Source organism: Daucus carota, chromosome 1, assembly GCF_001625215.2.
Source record: "Daucus carota subsp. sativus chromosome 1, DH1 v3.0, whole genome shotgun sequence".
Lineage (NCBI taxonomy): Eukaryota > Viridiplantae > Streptophyta > Magnoliopsida > Apiales > Apiaceae > Daucus > Daucus carota.
Window position 1 is genome coordinate 4,138,536 of NC_030381.2, and position 21,724 is coordinate 4,160,259.

General features: G+C 39.8%; 1 protein-coding gene across 1 annotated transcript; it reads right to left on the bottom strand.

The window, feature by feature from the left end:
* Positions 1–2,570: 2,570 nt before the first annotated feature.
* Positions 2,571–21,382, bottom strand: LOC108209568 (disease resistance protein RPV1). Its single transcript, XM_017380664.2, has 8 exons — positions 20,844–21,382; positions 20,167–20,309; positions 15,738–16,848; positions 15,272–15,580; positions 5,111–6,073; positions 4,535–5,018; positions 4,282–4,372; positions 2,571–2,796 (listed from the first exon to the last, which is right to left on the bottom strand). Coding segments are annotated over exons 1-7 (3,348 nt in total). The 5' UTR covers positions 21,180–21,382; the 3' UTR covers positions 2,571–2,796; positions 4,282–4,370.
* Positions 21,383–21,724: the final 342 nt, after the last annotated feature.

The following is a 21,724-nucleotide window of genomic DNA, read 5'->3' on the forward strand; positions in this document are numbered from 1 at the left end:
ACATGAAAACATCTCAACCAACACTGGCAACTATTCAGAAAGAAGTTAATAACAAACATACATTGTCCATTGCCGCAATTTTTTTTCTCTTTTTCTGCATATCTTTGAGTAGAAAACATAGATTTTGAGTTTGTTGGAATCAATTCAATGAAGTGCTCCACTGTTCTGATTCAGAAATTATTTTTATTATGTGAAGCAGGAATATTGTCTTCAACACACCGTAACTGCACAAAACTCGGGTAATATTCGTATTCATATACATATATTTTTACTTTGAGTAAAATACAGAGTGGTGACCTTTATCCGGTTCCACATTTTAGTGGCCATCAACTCTAAAATGTAAACGTCATGTCATTTCCGGCCCCAACGGTTTCCTTCAAAATTGTAAACTCTGAGTTGAATAAAGTTGCTGTTGTTGAAATTTGATAAAAATAATAATAAGAATATACAGACAATATTCTTATATGTAAAACGGAGAAGATACATAAAAACTACATTGTATTCTTTTCTTTCGTCGAGGTTTGTCACACTCTGAGGCGAAGTGACCATAAATGTTGCAATTGAAACATTTTATCTTGCTCTTGTCTAGTCTGCCCTTCCACTTCTTAGCTAAGAGAAGTTGTTGTTGCTCACTTTGCTCACTCCTACCTTTCATTCTTTCTTCATGGGCCTTGAGACGTCCCACCAGTTCCTCAACTGACATGGCTTTAACATCTCCAAATTGTTCAATGTTTGAAGCTATTTGGAGGAACTTATCAGGCACAGCACGTAGAATCTTCCTTACAACACTGGATTCTTCCATAGCCTCTCCAAGAACTCGAATGTTAGTTACAATGCCACTCAGTTTCAAGCAGAAGTCTTCTATCTTCTCTGAGTCTTTCATCATGAGAGACTCGAATTCTCCCTTTAATGTCTGCACCCTAGCCTCCTGTACTCGTTCCACCCCCATACACATTGTCTTGATTGCCTCCCACGCCACCTTAGCCGTTTTCTTACCGGCCAGAGTTAACATAAACTCCTCTGGAATGCCTTGATAAATTGCTGCCAGCGCCATTTTATCCATCCGTTTTTCAACGTTCACCTCCGGGTCACTAGGCTCCACAGCCTCCCAAACTCCCTGAGCTTCCATGAAGACCTGCATCTTCATTGACCACGCCGTGTAGTTGGATTTTGACAACATCGGATAGTTTATACTCACTGTTCCCTCCTTGATTTTTGATGTCTCCATAGTTATCAACCTCGGCATATATTTTGGCATAAACAACCTGGCTCTGATACCAAGTGTTAGGATCAACAGAAGACCTTTGGGCCTGGGCTTTACTTAATTAGCACTGGTGTAAATGAAACGTAAACAAACAGATATGAGCAAAGCTAGCGCTCTGAGTTTTGTATTACTGAAATGAAAAAACTGAATTACAAGGCCATACATTCAGTGTATATCCTGAACGTATATATAAGCAAAACTACTAACAGAGGGAAAGATAGTGGCTATAAAATAGGTGCCACTCCTATTCAAGCTCCACTACTTCTAACCAACTGCATCACCTCCTAACAACACGCTACTGGGCTAGACCTAGTCTTTACTGACAATAAAGAACGTACAAAACATTATCTAAATAAATCTAAATAAATAACTAAAACATATGAATATAGAATTAAATTCCAACAGCTGTTGTATTAAAGTTTCAAATTTGCGGAACTAAAATCTATGCCAATGCATAAAGTTACTACTATAATATGATATAATATTTTTTTTTCAAATTTGAAGCATATCTGGATCAGGCAAGCTCTTGGCTTGCTACTACATGTAATTTCTTATCTATTTGTTTGATATGCTTTCCGAGGAAGAAAGAGGTGAAAGGGTTTAGCATTGTTTTACAGACCTGAATTTAAATCTCTAGCTTTGGCTCAATTGAACCTCTCTTCTGACGATGATCAGTAGTGAAAGTATGACAAGAATTGTCAATTTTATAGGTTGTAGTTTCTTTGATAACGAACGCCTGTCCTTCCGACATACAGCTCCTTCATCACACTCCATTCCAAATAGGCAAATACTATGCTAAAACTGATCTTCTTAGCATGAGAAACTTGTGTTACAAATAATTATTTATTATTAAATAGATAAATATGTCATTCACTTTTCTAGAAAAATATATATTTTCGATTCCATCTATGTTAAATAACTATAACTTTTTTTTTTTCTAACAATGCAAACTTATATGCCTTACAAATTAATATCTGTTCTAATAATTCTCCGGTTGAGCCAGAATCGAACCCAGGTGTGTCCTGAGCAACATAAGACTTTAATTTCATGGTTTATAAGACATCAAGCATGTTTCTTTCAATGTTTATATCCTCTGGTATCCAATCTAATTATATTTGACAATTAGACAAACAGTTAGCAGTCACTCCTCCGACAAATTTAAAATGAGTTATACTTGATTGAGTTAATTCAACGAGTTATCACCTCGCTAAATTCACTCAACTTGTTCATTTACATCATCATCACAGATCTCATTCGTATCATTGGACGAGGGTTTAACATCCCAATGCTATGTGTTGCCTTAAAATACTAAACAAGTTCAAATTTAATTAATTAAGAGTCCATAGTATATCAATAAAAAACTCAATTCGAACAAATCCAACTTACATTCCATGAAACTAAAAATAATATATTCAAATTCAAATTTAATCCACAATCACTAAATTCGAATAAAATTCTAGAAGTCTACAAAAGATACAATCCATAAAGCGAACTCTTCTAAGTCCACAAGTTGCGTTCTCCCCATAGCCCGCCTGATTAAGATTACATGTCGCATAAAGAGAAATAAAGTCCGACAGCGAGAGAAAGACTTATATAATAAAATTTTAAAACCGCACAAGTGAACAGATTTGAAATGGCAAGTTACAAATAAAAGAAAACATCCAAGTACGAGATGCAAAATATCGAAATATACAAAAGACAACAAAAAGGAAATAAATATTAAATTTGAAATAATCACACATGCTTTACAAACCAAAATAAACTTAATCTTATGTATTTCAAGCCAAGCCACTTACAAGTATGTAATCACAATAAATTATTGGAACTCCAATAATCACAATAAATTATTGGAACTCCACTAATTTACTAATACGGGAGAAAATCTTATAACCACATGATGTCCTGCATTTTCGATTATTTACAAGTATGTAATCATCAAAATCAAAATAAAATAAAGCAAATGCTACCCAAAATCTTATTGGGACTTGCACGGCAATATCCAAATTGCCAAAACACAAACACAATAATCATGATTATACGTCCTCCATAATTCCGGAGACAAGTCTCTATTATTAATTACGCCGCATAAGTGGTGCCAAGCACGAGATTCATTCCACTCAGTGATGGAAATCTAAAAAAATCTCCCAAATCATACGTATAATAAAAAAAAAAACTATCTTATTCAAAGTCAATAAGTCTGAATAATAACAAAATTAGTTAAAACAAATCAACCCTGACCAATCTAAAAGAAACCGAATTACTCGGTTAAGATAAATTTAAATAAAAAGGTACAGAAGACGAAACTCGTAGATAATTTTGCTCAGGGTTTTATATAATGATAATGGCTCGTTAAAAATAGAGAAATAACGAATTCAGAAACAATTAAAATTTTGACTGCTAGAACAAAATCAGTCCTCGGTCAGAAGATAGTTTTGGTATTTAAGATATTGAAACGACACAATTTGATAGTGGAGTGTGAACAAAAGATGTAAATATTGAAAATACCTTTTCAGAACCGCAAGAATCATCATTTTTGAATAAATTTTCAATTTACTATGAATTTTCGAAGGGGTAGTCTTAGATTAACAATAACATTAACATATCACAAAATTACAGAAAACTTATATTTGAAGACAAAAATTTTGAAAAGTTAAAATACATTAGTTGTAGATATTCAAATTATCTTTTCAAAGACGTCAAAATCATCATCATATGATAAAAAATAAATTTTATATGAATATTATAAGAAATTAGGCAAACTCAAATAGACAAATCATACAAATCTAATCAGAAGAGCGAAATGGTCTGTACCTTAAAATTAATGGTTAAACACAAGTCTCATAGAAAAAAAAATATGATTCTAAGTTGTGAAGAGAAGAAGAAAGATGTGGATGAATTTCAAATTTCTTATATTCTTTACAACCGTAAATGGTATAATAAAACACAAGAATTATAAACTTTCTACATCTTATACAAAATATGTTAACTTGTACATAAAAGAGGGATTTGATATTTACCTTGCAACCTCAACTTCAAATCCAATAAAAATTCGATGTCATTCTCCTCCTCTTTTTCTCGTCTTCCTCTTTTCTTTTCCTTGCTTCCTCTCTAGCAAAAAAATTAACCTAAGTTCAAACTTGCCCCTTATTTGTTTTTAATGCATTTTCTTTTTCTCTCTTTTTCTAACTAATTTCTAATTAATATAATAAAATATATGTGAAAATATAATAACTAAATATGAAAGAATTTATCTATACAGAGGGGTCTTACAGAGGAATCCTGCATCTGCAACAATGTGAGTGATGCTGGTGTCCTCATTTTTGTACAGTAGATGCATCCAAAGTCTGGGTGCAAATGTGTTGTCCTCGTTTTTGTACAGTAGATGAATCCAATATCCACTTACTCCTTTTGATGTAAGTTTGATTGTATGATCGCTATCTGTGACTCTAAAGATTGATCTCGGAACTATTACTATACCTGAGTCATATATACGGCTCTCTAATATATTACTTGTGGAAGTCATAACAGAATAACAGGCATCGTAATATCGCTGGTCAAAGCAGAGAATCATCCCCAAGTAATTGTGTGACAAGTTTGGTCGCAAATTCACAGATAATGACGCGTCTCCATCTGAAGTTTCTTCGAAAGAGTTCACAGAACATGACGCATCTCCATCTTCATCTGGAATAATCCAATCTGGAAAGTCTTCCACGCCAACCGAAATATTGATTTTTTTCTCAAAACCAGAGAACATCTTGTAAGAAGAAAGAAAAAGAAACAAGGTTAACCACCACTTCCATAGTCCATTCTCCAAATTATGAGATAAGAGTTTGAGATCTTCCGAACCTGGAACAATGGCTTCGTTAAAGTATGTGTCAGTAGAGAGGGGCGGCAACCTTTCAACAACAGTTCATCTAAAGAAGTGAGTTCCTCCAGGCCTAAAATCTCTGTCAAATCACTGCAATTTCTGAGGTGCAACTCCCGCAACAGTTTCAAATTGGATAGATTCAATCTTCCCAAAGATGGACAGTTGTTCGCAGAAATGTACTTCAGATTAGGAGGAAGTTCTGTTATGGACAACAGATGATGACATTGCGCAAGATAAAGACATTCTAGGTTTGAGAGCTGACTAATACCGGAGGGCAGGGCAGTGATTGCACTATAAGATAAATCCAACTTTGTCAATGGTAATGAAGTCTGGCTTGATTCTATGTCAGGAACTTTCTCTAAACTAGTAATAGATGCATTTAGCTCCAATAAGCTTGTAAGCTTCCACAGTTGATCAGGTAACCTCTCTAGTGTATCACTTGATTCTATGTCAAGAATTTCCAATGATCTCAGGTTGCAAATGCTGTCTGGCAATGCTTTCACAGTAACCTTTAAAACTTTCAGTTCTATTAAGTTGCAAATGGTGTTTGGAAGAGATTCAAGTTCCCTCTCGCAATCTCGAATTAATTCCAGCTTAACAAGCTTACTAAGATTTCCGATCGAATCTGGTAATTTCGGAAACCTTGTTTCGGAAGCATTGAGCTCTTTTAGGGATTTAATGTTCCCTAATTCTATTGGAAGACTTCTTAGGCTTAGACAACCCTCCAAATTTAAGGAAACAAGCCTCGCCAAACTTCCAATTGATTCATGGACCTCCTTCAAACTTACACAGCCCTGAAGATACAAGTTTTCGAGACACGGTAGTCTTCTAAAGTCTGGGGTGGTAGTTAAGTCTTCAGAAAAGGACATGTTTAGAGTTTTCAAATTTTCAAGACGCGGTAGTCCTCTAAAATCTAGGGTTGTAGTCATTTCCTGGGAAACCTGCAATAATGAGTGTGATTAGCAGGTATCAAATCCCACATTTTTGTATATGTAAGGAGATAACTCAGAGTACCTGTTGATATTTACAACCACAATCTGTATATGTTCTTTTACTCTTCTATTTTCCAACCTCTTTTCCAGTATTTCTCTCCGCTATATATAGGACTTTAGACACTGGGCTTCTGTGGATGGGCCTTTTGGTTCTGGGCTTGAGGCTTCCTGGGCTGAGGCCCAACATTTAGTCTCCCCCCAGTTGAGGCTGATCTTTAGATGGGCCTATGGTTTTGAGCTCTTTTGTCTTTTCGGCTGTGCATTTTCGTAACTGGGCCTATTTTTATTTTGGTGGCTTTTGGCTGTTGATTTTCTCGGGGGTTGGCGCGCACTTGAGTTTGCTTGTGGCTTTCAATCTTCTGTTGTCTTATTGTCCGTGGGAGCTTTATTGTTTCTTGTCAAGTCTTTTCGTAAACGCAGTTCCGAGATTTTCTAGGTAATCTTCTTCTCTTGTTTTTATTCTTTTCTTTACTTTCCGATGACCTCTTCCATGGCCCGTGCTTCCCTTTCTTCCCCTAATGAATCGGAGACTGGTGGCGATGGTTTGTTCGGCGGTCTTTCGCCTTTGTCCCAGACTTTGATTCCTCACTCTTCCTCGCATAATCTTGGGTCCTTGGACGATGACCTGCAAATCTTGGAGCCGATGGACCCACTCATTCTGGATATGACCAAGAGGACTCCGGTAAAGCCTCGGTCTTTGTCTTCGCCTTCTTCTATGCCGGAGGAATGGCAGAAAATGTTCCGGTCGAAGCCATCTTTCAACCGTCGCAGTGTCATTAAGGATGATTCTCCCGAAATGGACAAGCTTGCGGAGTATTGTGGGACTGATGGAGTGTACTCTTTTCATATTCCTGATGAGGAAGATCGGCTTTGGCAGATGCCGAAAAAGGGTTGGCAAGCTATCCCCTTTTTGTTTTTTGAATTGGGTTTTCGCCTCCCAATGCACCCCCTATTTGCTGCTTTGCTCAAGTTGTTGGGTTGTGGTGTGGCGCAGCTTTCGCCGAACGCTGTGGTTCAGATTTGTGGCGTGATTGCACAAAGTCATGATGTGGGGAAGGTGCCTACGGTGGATTTGTTATTATCCATCTTTATGGTGAAGTATACGGGGGGTCAGTTCTATTTGGACAAAAAGCCGAACCAGACCCGGTTGGTTGACGTTCGGTCTTCGAACAATGGGTGGCATGGCAAATGGGGTTATTTTTCTGGTGGGGAGTTGGAGTCTGTTAGCCCTTGGAGTGATATCTCCAAGGACTGGCTTTATGAGTTGAATCATTTACCTGGGTTGCCTGAGAGTGTGCTAGATACTTTTTATGGGGAGAAAAAGACTTTCTCTATGGAGGATTTTGCTAAAAAGGATTTTTTAGTTTCCCATTGTTGTAAGGGGTTGATTTCGCTTTGTCCTTTATTTTGCGTAGTCTTGTTTTTCTTGACCTTTGCTTTGTTCTTGTCTATGCAGTGGCTGGAGAGCCTCTTCGGGTTTTGTTGAAGAAACCTCGCAAGATGTTGAGCAGCGCCCTTCTGTCGATGTTGGCTAAGAAAGGAGCTTCTTCTATGGCTGGGAAGGGAATTGAATTCACTGGGGAGAAAGATTTTGAGGAGACTTCCAAGTTGAAGTGTACTGCCGTGAACACTAGTGGTTCTGTGGAGATGGTGGGGGATGCTTGTGGAACTCCTGTTGGGTCGATTGCTGCTAGGATTTCTGAAAGGAAGCGTACCCGGAGGGTGGATGTGGAGGAGCCCAGTTCTTTAGTTAAGAAATCCAAAGGGGTGATTAAGTTGCGAGGTGTTGAAGCCGGTAAGTCTCGAGATGATGTGGCTTCGATGTTGGAAAGTGGAGGGCCGGTGCAGCCTTCTGGCGATGAGGCCTTTTCTGCTGTCAGGGCCGCTGCCTCTGCCAAAGATTTGCTGGACCAGGTTTGTGTTTGTTAGGCCCTCTTAGTTTTTCTGCTTTAACGCTGTGATGCTTTGAGTTTTGTTCATTTTGTCTTTTCTCGTCTGTAGTTTACCTTGGAATTTGATCGGTTGGTGGCCCTTGGTGTGCGGGGCAACCTTGAGGCGGAGCTGAGGCGCCTCCGTGCTGATTTGCGAGAGGCGCAGAAGCACAAGGCGGATGCTGAGAAGCGAATTGCCTCGCTTGCCCGTAAGAATCGTGAGGTGTCGGAGACAGTTGCGGATTTGAAAGGTCGTGTTGAGGAACTGAGCACTGACAAAGATGCTCTGAATGCTCTGGTGGCTTCGTTCCAGAATATGGAGGCTGAATTCGTGCAGGAGATGAAGAAGATGAAAGCTGATTACGGACTGGTCATTGCTGAGTTTGGAAAGAACAAGAAGAAGCTGGAAGAGGCCTTGGTGGAGAGTCGCAAGGCATTGTCCAAGAGCACCGAAGAGGCCTTTGGTGCTTTGGAGAGTGGTTACAATCTTTGCTGGGAGCGTGCTGTTCGCGCTGGTTATGACATGGAGCCGCACTCTTTCATTCGCCATTGTGAGGATTTTGCTCGCACTCGCGAGGAGGGTGCGGGCTCTGCTGATCGAGCTGATTCTGCCTCCTAATGGCCCTGTTTTTCCCGGGGAATGCCCTGGATATGGAGCTTTGTAATGCATATTTCGTTTTGCTTGTCTTGACATTTGATTCGTGGTGAACTTTTGCCTTCATTTCCTGGGGAATGCCCCAGAGGTGTTTATGTATCTTGCTAATATTTTGCCGACTTTGGTGCTTTAACTTCTGGGAAATTTCTTAAATGTTGAGCTTGGCATGTGCTTTTGTTTTTGTCTTTCCTATTTGATGGCGTTATGTTTGTTTTGTTACTTATTTTCTTTACCTGAGGAGGTTTTGGCGCAATAATCTTTTTCTGTCTCTTTGGAGAATTCTGGCGCCTTTTAGGAGTTGGCTCTTTGCGCTGTTTTGGTGTGAGTGTGTGAACCTGTGCGAGGATGTTATGAAATCATATGTTTGTAAAAATTTTGCATATATATGAAGAAGAGTTTCATGCAGATGTGTAAAATACTCATTACTTGATTCGAAATATTGATATTCAAAATAGGTTAATGCATAAGACAGTGAGGGGGAGTTGTAATCACAAGGGGGAATTTTAAACATGAACTGGTACTTAGCTAGGGGAGTAATCTATCATCAAAATTAAAACTAAAGAGAGGCGGATGGCGCGCAGGCCTTGATTTATGGTATGAGGGTGGTTGGCGCATAGGCCTTGATTGAGTTTTTGATTTCCTTGTTGGAGATGTGGCTTACTGGTAGAATTTCTTAAGGTGGATGGCATTCCAGGTGTTGGGGATTTCGGCACCGCTGAGGCTGGAGAGTCGATAGGTTCCCGGCCTAACGACCTTAGTTACCACATAGGGTCCCTCCCATGGAGGTGAAAGCTTGCTTTGCTTGGCAGGCATGGAGGATGCAGCTTCTCGAAGTACTAAGTCTCCTTCAACGAAGTTCCTGATCTTGACTTTGGAGTTATAGTATTGGGCGACCCTTTTTTGGTATTGTGCTACCTTCATCTGAGCATTGTCCCTGGACTCTTCAATGAGGTCGTTGTGGAGTTTTAAGCCCTCCTCCGACTTGTCTTGTGAGAAATCTTCCACCCTTGGAGAGTTCATGCTGATTTCTATTGGGAGGACTGCCTCAGTTCCGTATGCTAGCCTGAAGGGTGAGAAGCCTGTCGTTGTCCTGGGAGTGGTTCTGTGTCCCCATAGTACGTTGGGTAACTCATCTACCCAATTTGTTGTTGCCTCCTGGAGTCTTTTCTTGATTCCCTGCAGGATAGCCTTGTTGGTGATCTCAACTTGTCCGTTTGCCTGTGGGTAGGCAACCGAGGATTTGATATGGTTGATTTTCAGCTGGGTTAGGGCGTCCTCGAAGTCCTTGCCAGTGAATTGCGAGCCATTGTCTGTTACTACTATGCGTGGGACCCCGAACCTAAAGACAATGAACTCCATGAAAAATTGGGTGACGTCCTTCTCTCTGATTCTGGCTAGGGGTTTTGCTTCCACCCATTTGGTGAAGTAATCTATGGCGACAATTAGGAACTGTTTCTGGCCTTGGCATTTAGGGAGCGGTCCCACCAGGTCCATTCCCCACATGAAGAATGGGCATGGGGGTTGGGAAGCTGAGAAGCAAGTTGCCGGCCGGTGGTTCATTGCCCCATAAAGCTGGCATGGTTTACATTTCTTGGTGAAGTTCTCGCAGTCAGCCCTTAAAGTTGGCCAGAATACTCCGTGCTTCAGCATCTTTACTGCCATGCTTTTTGCGGAAGCGTGCTCCCCACATATACCTGAGTGGATTTCCATCATTGCTATTTGTGCCTCTTCTGGGCCAACACATTTGAGCAAAGGCTCAGTGAGGGCTCGGCGATACAGCATGTCATTGACAAGGCAAAAATTCCGTGCCTTAAATTCAACCTTTCTTTTTTCGTTTTTGTCGGGAATGACGAGTGTCCCCTTGATAAAATCTATGATGGGGGTTCTCCAGTCACTGGTGAGGGTTGTGAGATTAACCTCGTCCCTGTTATGCGATGCCTGGTGCAGCTCTTTGACGTATATCGGGTCCTGGGCATGTGCTGCCGTTGAGGTGGCGAGGCGTGAGAGTGCGTCAGCCCAATGGTTTGCCGATCTTGCTATGTTCTTTATGGTCCATGATGTTAATGGTTCCAACAGATTTACCACGATCCTTCGGTACGCTGCCATTCTTTCATTTGAGGTTTTGAAGTCGCCTGACACTTGTTTGACTACCAGTTGGGAATCGCAGAAAATGTCTATGATTTTGACCTCTAGGTGTTTAGCCAAGTTTAATCCGGCGATTAGCGCCTCGTACTCGGCTTCATTGTTAGTGGCTGAGAATTTGAAGCGAATTGCTTGTTGAACCTTGAAGCCTTCAGGGCTAATGAGCAGGATGCCCGCGCCTCCAGCCTCTGCGGTGGAGGACCCGTCTGTGAACAAGGTCCAAGATTTGTCTGTGCCTAGCTGGTTTGGAGCCACAGCTGATTCCGTGAAATTACACTCGGCGATAAAATCTGATAGCACCTGAGATTTGACAGCCGTTCTAGGTGCGAATTCGATGCTGAATTGGCTTAGTTCTACTGTCCAGGAAGCGAGTCTACCTGAGATGTCGGGGCGGTGGAGCACCCTTCTGAGAGGTTGGTTTGTTAAGACTGTGATGTCCCGCCCTTGGAAGTAATGTCTGAGTTTTCTACTGGCTATGACTAAAGCTAGTACCAGCTTCTCGATTTTGCTATATCTGGTTTCTGTGTCTTTTAACAAGTGGCTGGCGTAATAGACGGGGGCTTGTTCGCCGTTGATTTCTTTTACCAACACGGCGGCCGTGGTTGAATCTGATGCTGAGAGGTATATTTTGAGGGGTTCCCCTGGGACTGCCTTGGTTAGGATTGGTGGGTTTGATAGGAAGTTTTTTATGTCTGATAGACTTGTTTCGCACTCCTTTGTCCATTCAAACTTGTTCGCTTTTGAAGCGCTCTTAATGGTTTCATACAAGGGGAGGCTTCTCTTAGAGGACTGTGGGATGAACCTTCTTAATGCGGCGATGCAACCCGTGAGTACTTGCAAGTCTTTGAGGGTTTTTGGTGGTTCCATTTCTTTGATAGCTTTGATCTGGGCAGGATCAGCCTCAATGCCCCGCTGTGTTAGCAAGTGACCGAGGAACTTACCACCCGTGAGACCAAAAGTGCACTTGGCCGGGTTCAGCCTGACCTGGTTGTCTCGAATCCGGAGGAATGTTTCACGAAGGTCAAGTGGGTGATGCATCTTTTTGACAGACTTGACGATCATATCATCTACATATATCTGCATGTTCCTGCCTATTTGGGGAGCGAAGATGGTATCCATTGTCCTTTGGAAGGTGGCCCCTGCATTGAGGAGACCGAATGGTACTACTGTGTAGGCGAATACCCCTTTGTGGGTGATAAAAGCTGTGTCCTCCTGGTCTTCTTGGGCCATCTTAATTTGGTTATAGCCAGAAAAAGCGTCCATGAACGAAATCAGCTCGTGCCCCGCAGTGGAGTCGATAAGTTGGTCTATGTTAGGTAACGGGTAGAAGTCTTTGGGGCATGCTCTGTTGAGATCTGAATAATCGATGCACATTCTCCATTTGCCATTGCTTTTCTTGACTAGCACCGTATTAGCTATCCAACGGGGGTACTGGACCTCTTTGATGAAGCCTGCGGCGAGGAGGCGATCTACCTCAGCTTCGATGGCTTCACGCTTTTCCTGGGAGAATGTCCTTATCTTTTGCTTAACGCATTTGGAGCCAGGCTTTATGTTAAGCCTGTGTAGTGCAATTGACTCGGGGATCCCTGGCATGTCGCTTGGAGACCATGCGAATATATCAGCGAATTCCCGAAGGAGTTGAACCAAAGATTCCCGTACTTGACATGGTAGGTTAGTGCCAATGCCTACTGTTCTTTCTGGGTTTGTGGGGTCCAGGGTAATTTGCTCTAGGGCCTCCATGGGTTGGCAGTTGGGAGGCTTGTCCGCCTGCTCTTTGGCCTCTGGGCTCTCAGGCTCTTGGGGGATATCACCTATCTGGTTTACCGTGGAACCAGTGGAGCGTGGAGGCTTCCTCTTGGGAATGACATTACCGATGTAGCATTGTCTTGACATTTGTTGGTCGCCTCGGACTTCCCCAACGCCGAACTCAGTGGGGAATTTCATTTTTAAGTGTGGGATCGACGTTATTGCTTTAAGCGCCGTTGTTGTAGTTCGTCCCAGTATGGCGTTGTAGGTGTTTGTTGCGTTTATCACGTGGAACTTGACTATATGCCATATCTGAGCCGGTGGAGAGCCGAAAAGTACTGGGAGATCAATTGTTCCTAGGACCCTGACTTCATTTCCTGTGAACCCATATAGGGGGGCGTTCCTGGCATCGTCGAGTTTTCTGTCGCCCAGCTCCATTCTGGAGAATGCCCCGTGGTACAGGATATCCACCGAGCTACCGTCATCGATAAGAATTTTCTTGACAATGTTTGTGCCGATCTTTGTCGTTATGACCATTGCATCTTGGTGTGTCCTGATTATTCCCTCTGGGTAATCTGCGTCTGAAAACGAAATGACTGGTGAAGGATTTTGTTTGGGGCGTTTAGAATCGATCCTGTATACCTCCCTAGCATACAGCTTTTTTGCGTTGTTTGATGTTCCTCCGGCGGCAAAGCCTCCTGAAATGACGTCGATTATCCTGTCAGTGGCGATCTGGTCTTGCTGGTTAGGTTCCTCGCGTAATGCAAAGTGTGCCAGCTCGCCGCTTTGAATTTTGTTTTCGACCAAGTTGCGAAGCTGATAGCACCTTTCAGTTGTGTGCCCTGTGTCCTCATGATAGTCGCAGTACTTGGAACTTGGGGGCCTGTTGGGGTTCATTGGCCTTGGAGGACGATAACTTGGGTCTGTTTTCATTATTGCCAAGATGGAGGCGATTTCAGTGTTTAGTTTAGTGAAGTCCTTCTCTTCCCGGGGGGGGCGTGGAGGCCAAGAGCCCCTGGGGCGTTGATGTGGAGGGGCCCCTTGGGGTTGCTGAGGCATGGGGGCGTTTATCTGAGAGTCCTGTTTGGTGTTTTCCTGCGAAACACGGCCCTCGAGCCTCTTTGGTTCCCACCTATTGTTCGACCCTGAGCTTCTATCCCATCTTTTGGACTGTGGAGAGGCCATCTGAATGCTGCCTACGGCCTCCTGTATTGTGAGTCTATGCTCGAAGATTTCCATGGCGGCTTGGAGCGTTCTGGGGTTTTTTTCAAAAAATTCTTCCAAAATTCTCCCATGCCGGGACTTGTCCACCCCTGCTGCCAAGTAATTGATGGCTAATTCGTCGATTAGGTTGGGTATTACCGCCACTTCGTTTCTGAACCTGGCGAGAAAGTCTCTAAGCGATTCAGAAGACTTTTGGCGAACCGTCATTAAGGAGGCTGTGATTTTACCACCTCGTTTGTTGCTTGAGAACCTTGTGCGAAACTTATTCTTTAACGTGCTCCATGAATCTATGGACCGTGGAGGTAGATTTTCGAACCACTCTAGGGCCGTGCCACTGAGGCAGGTGCAGAAAAAACGACAACGTGATATTTCTGAGTGGCCATAATAGCTCATCCTCCCATCGAACTGGCTGATGAAATCTGACGGAGCCGTGGACCCGTCGAACTGGCCTATGGATGGGATTTTTTGGTGTTTGTCTAACTTGTAGTTTTCAATTTCTTCGGACAGGGGGCTTTCAGACGGGGTTTCTGAGCCTCCGGAGCCTGTTTTGATTTGATTTCTTAGCCTTGCGAGCTCACCCTTGATTTTTGCGATCTCTGAGCTTGCTTTGGTTTTAGATCCCGTTTCTTCCATCTCCTCATCATCGTCTTCAAATGCTTTCTTCTTGCGACGTCTAGAACTGTAGGAGCCCGCGGAATCCTCTCTGGTGGAGTACTCACTGTTGGCCGAAGGCCTCCATGAAACCTCCTCATCATCTCTAGTTTGGTACTCCTGAGACGCGTTGCCTAACTCTGCTTCGAGGCGAGTTATTTCTCTCTGTTGCCTTACTTTAGCGGCGAGTAGGCGCCTCTTAGTGTCTAGGGCTTGGAGCTCGTCTTCGAGATTTATCGTCTCGTGTGCCTTAACCCGCTCCTGGTGTTGCTTCAACGCCTTAATCCTCTCGAGGTGGAGACGAGCGTCGCTGGTTAGGACGTGTTTTCCACCTGGCGTGAGTACCGTTTGTCTGGGACCTCGTTTTCGTCCTCCACCCGTAGGGTCGGAGTGCGCCGGAGCGACTACCGATCCTTCAGGCGAGGCGTCCTCGAACAGCAGCCGCTTAGGCAGTAGGTTGCTGCCAAGGTCAATCTCTGGAGAGCTTATTGTTCTCGTTAACTTAGACTTAGTTACGGACCGTGTGCTCCTTCTTCGGTCTCCCCTTCCGGCCATCTCGTGGTCGGAAAAGCAGCCTTGTGTTGGAAAACAGTGGATTCCCCTCCTTCTAGCGCCAAATGTTGATATTTACAACCACAATCTGTATATGTTCTTTTACTCTTCTATTTTCCAACCTCTTTTCCAGTATTTCTCTCCGCTATATATAGGACTTTAGACACTGGGCTTCTGTGGATGGGCCTTTTGGTTCTGGGCTTGAGGCTTCCTGGGCTGAGGCCCAACAGTACCTACAATCTTTACCTCCCACATTGTTGTCAATTTGCTCCTTGGCAGCTCAAGAATAACAAGTTTCTGAGGGCAAAAGTCGAAAGGTAAACACTTTAAAGGACAGTTAATCCAACAAAACCACCTCAAATCTTCTAGCGTCCCTTTAAACTTTCCAATTAAATAACTGCCATTCAAGTAAAGAAATCTTAATCCAGTCATTCTTCTTAAACTTTCCGTGGAAAACGATACTTTCTCTAATAGATCAGGAATGGAATCCAATATAAGCCTGTCAAAATCATCATCAAACTGGCCGAGCAAGATACCTTCAATCGCTTCTGTTCCCTAACATGCATATCAATAAGATAAGTTAGTTACTTTACTTGCATAATAAATCTAATAGATAGAAAAAGAGGGAACGATTACCACATCAACACATAATTTCCTCTGATGTGTAATTTTATATAAATCAAATAGACGAGGATACGTATGATATATTTACCTTGTCTTTCTCCAACACATCGCATATATCTTTTTCTACCCATAGTCTACTATGCTTTCCAGGCTCACCAGGAGTGTTGTTACGTGCGATTTTCTCTCCCATATCCCGAAGCAGATCATGCATTCGTACTTCGTTTTTGACATTGAACGTTAATAGACTTCTTTTCTCAAGAATATCAATTTTATCATCTGCATAGGGATAGTAAGTATACAATATTTCAACCAAATTTTCTTTCGTCCTTCCAATGAAAAGACAAGCAATGTCAAGGAACATCTTCTTCAGCAGGGGATCATCTGAACCATTGGCTTCCAAGCTAATTATAAGTCTTTGCTCGATGCTGCTGTCAGGATCTCGCTGCAGTCTCTCAATGTAAGATTTCCATCTAACCTCAGGTCTCTTATACAAGTACGAGCCGAAAACCTTGAGAGCCAAGGGGAGTCCCCCAGCAAGACGTAGAACGTCTTTAGACAATATCCTTATAGCATCGTTGGGTTTAGTATCTCCAAATGCATGTCTAAAAAATAGTGTCTCTGCCTCAGCGTCACCCATCTCATTAACCTTGTATTGAGTTTCTACTTCAATCACATCAAGTATTTCTTTATCCCTTGTAGTTATTATAACTACACTCCCGGGAGCGAATGATTTCACCAGTGACTCAAATTTTTCCGGGTCCTCCAAGTCATCAATAACAACCAAAATTTTTTTTGAGCCGATTCTTCGTTCTATCTGCTCAGTTCCTTGGCCAACACTGCTAATTTCAACTGCGTCCTTACTAATTTTAAGAACATCGCTAATAAGTTGTTGTTGCAAAGACTCTAGGCCCTTAACATTCCCCGAAGTTTCCCTCACATTTTCAAGGAAGCAACCTCCTTCAAAGCTTCCTAGCAAGAGTTTATTAAAAAGTGCCTTGGCAAGAGTTGTTTTGCCTACACCACCCATACCATATATACCGATCTTAACGACACTTCTCGTGCTACTGCTCAACAATGTTGTTGTTATGTATTTCACGCGGGATTCCAACCCAACTGGATATTTGGCAACATCTAAAGCAGTGGGTTTTATTTGTAGCAGAATCTCCTTGACAATTTCGTCGACAATTTCAGCTTCAGACCTGCAACATGAAATAAAAAGAGCTTAAGGTTAAGATAGATCAATCACTTAAACTCCAGTTGTGGCATACATAACTAACATATACTATGTAGATGTAAGAGACAAGCAAACCTGCAAACCGGATGTTCATTATGCACGTCTCTTTCTATTTTACTCCCTCCATCCCAAATTAGATGGCCCCGTTGACTTTGGGCACACAATTTAAGGTTCATTGACCGCATGGATACGTGACTTATTTTTAAAATTTTATTTTTGCAAATAAAAATTAAAATATGAAATTTTCATTTATAAAAGAAAAAATAAAAAAATAAATTTCGGAAGTAGACGGTCAATGCACCTAAAGTTACGTGCCCAAAGTCAACGGGGACATCTAATTTGGTCCCAATTGTAATAGTCTTGTTTGTTAAAATAGGATTTTCACAATAAGTATGCTCTTATTTGTTCAATAATACAATTTTATACTATTTTCAACATTGACTATCATTAAATGAGACAACTTTCATAATTTTTCAAACAAACAATTATGTAATTAATAATTAATGCAATTTTGATGATGACAATAATAACAAAATATCATATTTAATATTTATTGTGAAATATGCAAAGAACACTGTTAAAATGGGGAAGGAGGGAGTATAAAAATTCTTGCAAAAATACATATATGTTCAAGCTTTATTTTAAAAATACACTTGCATATGAGGTTAGAACGCTGCTGCTTTTCTGATTACTTAAACGGATGTAGTTATATATTTTTGATATTTAATGTAATATATAATTATTTATTTTGTTAATTTGGTAGATAGACAGGTTGACCATTCCATAATATATCATTTATCCGCTAATTATATATTGGGCTTGTTTATCCTGTGCCCTCAGGGCACAGGTTAAGCTATATTAAATGATCTCTTTTTCTGCAATCAGTACTCTCTCTCCTTCTTTTCACGTGAATAATTAATGTTTTTCATGTGAATAATTAATGTTTTTTTGGTTATTGTGTTTTCTTTTTTAACTACCTACTTTACTCTTTTTACATATCATATTAAAAAAATATTATTTATAAATTATATACAAGTTAAAAAAATTTTAAATACTAACTATATATTTACTTTTGATTTATCTTTCAAAATTTTATATTTATAATAAAATGTTATTTAATTTTTAAAAATGTCAACGTAAAATAAATTTTTTATCAAATTTTATATGACAACTTTTAATTAATTTCGTCCCACAAATAATAGCGAGGCCCCCCCTGCACATACACTAATTTTCTAATTAAAATCACCTTCTAACTAATTTTTTTTATTAAATATCAAATTGGATTGTTTTAATTAGAAAATTAATGTATATGCACGGGGTCTCATTATTATTTGTGGGACGATTTTAATTTGTATATAATTTATAAATAATGTTTTTTTGAATATAATATGTAAAAAAAGTAAAATAAGTAGTTAAAAAGAAAACACAGTAACCAAGAAAATATTAATTATTCACGTGAAAAGAAGGAGAGAGAGAGTACTGGTTGCAGAAAAAGAGATCATTTAATGTAGCTTAACCTGTGCCTGAGGGCACAGAATAAACAAGCCCTTATATATTTAGGATATAATATAATGTGGCTGTTTGAACTTTGAAGACGCTGCTTCTGGGCTTTTTAATAAAAAATAATAAAAGGTGGAAAGATCTGAAAATTGTTGCCAAGGCGTGAGAATATCTTTCACAGTGGACAGCAGCTCAAAGTAGGTTTTCAGGACCATCACTTCAACCTTCATTTCCAGGTGATGGTGCAATTCTTTGGGTAAAGCCACAATTAAATGAAGTAAAGATATCAGCAGACGCAGCAGTGTTTCAGGATGAGGGCCAGTCAGGTATAGGTCTTATTGCTAGAGACCATCACGGACATCTTCTTTTAGCTCGTACCAGAAGCTTTCCAGCAGTGATAAATCCAAGTTTGGCTGAGGCGATGGCGGTTAAGGAAGCATTAAGCTGGGCCAAAGAAATGCAGGGGAGATCAGTTACTGTTGAATCCGATTGCTTGGTGGTAATTCAAATGATCCGTAGTGCTGCTCCCATGAGATCAAGGGTAGGGCAGGTAACAGAGGAGTGTAGAAAATTGGTTTCTGATGTTAACAATTTGAAGTTGCAGTTTGTAAAACGGTCTGCGAATATATCAGCTCACGAATTAGCACGTGGGTCACATATATCCTGATCGTATTTTTGATTGAATTTCTGTTCCAATCAATGTCAAGAAATGTATTCAGAATGATTTGATTTAATAAAATCTTGCATTTCGTCAAAAAAAAAAAGAAGAGGTGGACAAGCACTTTTTTGGTACAGCTAGAAATCGGAGAAACACGATTATATAGAGATGAATTTGTTATGTGTTTATAAAAAAGGAATATTATTTCTATACTTATCTTATTATTTGTTTGTTTCTCAATGTGTTTTTATTCCGTGTGTCGTTTATGTGTTACGTGAAATTTATTAACATAGATTTGTGTTTCGTAAGATATTTTTTCTATTAATATAGATTCTTGTATTATAATTACATATTAAATTAAATTAAATTATAAAACTATCAAATATTACTAACTTATGTCAAATTATCCAAATAATTAAATAGATTATAAGTCATTATCTATAAATAGTAAGTACGATTTGATTTCTTTAATCGGCTACACGGCTACACCGACGACATGTTAATATAACTCTCTTTTTCTACCATGTTTTCCAGCAATTTGGCATTAAAGGAATTTTAGGAAAGTGGTACTGCAGTAGCCTATTCAAAGATCAGTCCTCTGTCTCTGTGTTTTCACATCGAGAATTATTTGCAGACAGATCCTCCTACATCTATATATAAACGCTGGTTTATCAAGAAGACGCAAGAAAAACATTTTGAATTGTTGATTAATCGCCAGAGATGGTTTATAACCACTAGTTCATTATCTAATGGATATTTCCGTTCTAATACTAATGAGAACCGATAACTGTGGATTGTGTGAGCATCGCCTTGTATATATAGATTTAATCAATTATTAGTGATAGGATGCCCGATATTTTTTCCATTTTTTTATTTTTCACAATTTGAATAGTTTTAGAAAAAGTCTTTAGCATATAACCAATATTACGTATTCCAGATTTTGTCCAACTCCTTTTACAAGTAACCTAATAAAGATGAAATGATGAATGATTTTAATGTATTCGGGGTATCCCATTAGTATGCATGAACTTGATTATTTGACAACTAAAATTTGAGAAATTTTTTAGGAATGTATCTAACATTTTGTAATTATATTAGCTTGTGTAAGATAATATGGAAACTTACTTTGTTCCGTCTACATGTTTTCCTGAATACTCGGCAACTTGTCCCAGTGCACGGCGCCAATTCTTCACTCTTTCCATTTTATCCGCATATCTAACTTCATGCACTCTAAAATGTTGTTCAAAGCTCCCTTTTTGATATCGCACCACTGAAGTAGAGCTGTCAAAAAAATTCGAAAGATCCGATATCCGTCCGAAAAATCCGCAACCGTATCCGAGAAAAAGCGGATATTATTCGTATCCGAAATAAAACGGATATTATCCGTATCCGAATCCGTGATATTCGAATCCGAAATTAAATACATATATGATATTTAAATTATATAATATATAAGTATATGTAATTAAAATTTTATTTTATTTAGCTTGTAGTGTGTGTATATGCATTAAATAATACATTTACATAATTTTTATATAATTGTACAAATACTCAAACACTTTATACATATATAAAAATATTATTTGAGCTTAGTCATCAAAAAATTGTTTGAAAATCATCGTTAATACGGTAGAGTCATCAAAAATATCCGACATCCGTCCGAAATATTCGCATCCGTATCCGAGAAAAAGCGGATATTATCCGTATCCGAAATAATGCGGATATTATCCGTATCTGAATCCGGCCATTACGGATACGGATATAGGCATATCCGTATCCGAATTATCCGTTTGACAGCTCTACACTGAAGGATCAATGTTGAAAAACACAGGAATAACCAATCTTTTCATTGTTTCCTTACAATCAAGAATCTCTACCAGCTCATCAAGGCACCAACTCGAAGAAGCATAATTTACCGAGAGGACAACAATGTAAATTTCCGATTCCTGAATAGCTTTGAGCAATTCAGCCGTGATCCCATCTCCAAGACGTAGCTCAGGATCATCCATAAAAGTTCGAATACCATTGCGATCCAGGGCAGAGTATAAATGACTCGTGAAACCAATTCGAGTGTCTGTGCCACGGAAGCTCAAGAAAACGTCCCAGGTAGTGCGGGTTTGAGAACTTGTTGAAGCCATTGGATAAGATAAGGGGAAGAGATCTATGTAAGTTTGGAAGATATTTTGTATATGGACCTGGTAGCAGAGATAGATGCTGTGTGGAGGAGAATTAGATACAAAAGATAAGAGCTTCAAATTTGCAATACAGCTGTCAATGTTGAATGTTGTTATACGAGTTGCTAGTCAAAAAGTGCAAAGTCTTGCCAGCATTTTTAAACCAAGGGTCCATTCATTGGGATTTGGATCCAAAATGATTTGATAATACTTTATAGGAGTAATTGTTTTATGATAATTATTATAATTTTTGATATATTTTTAGTGAATTATTATATTCTTTATAATCTAAAAAACATTTAAAATTTTGAATTTATACTATTTTTTTCACATAATAGTTTTATTATATATATTATTGATTTTTTATTTTTTTATAATAAAATTTTCAAATTTATGGAGTTCAGTAAAATAGTAAAATCTGACACAACTCGAAATCTAACACGAATTTGACTTGAAAAAATACGGATTAGAACTTTGAATTAAAGTTGATGGAAAGATGGAGACTATGC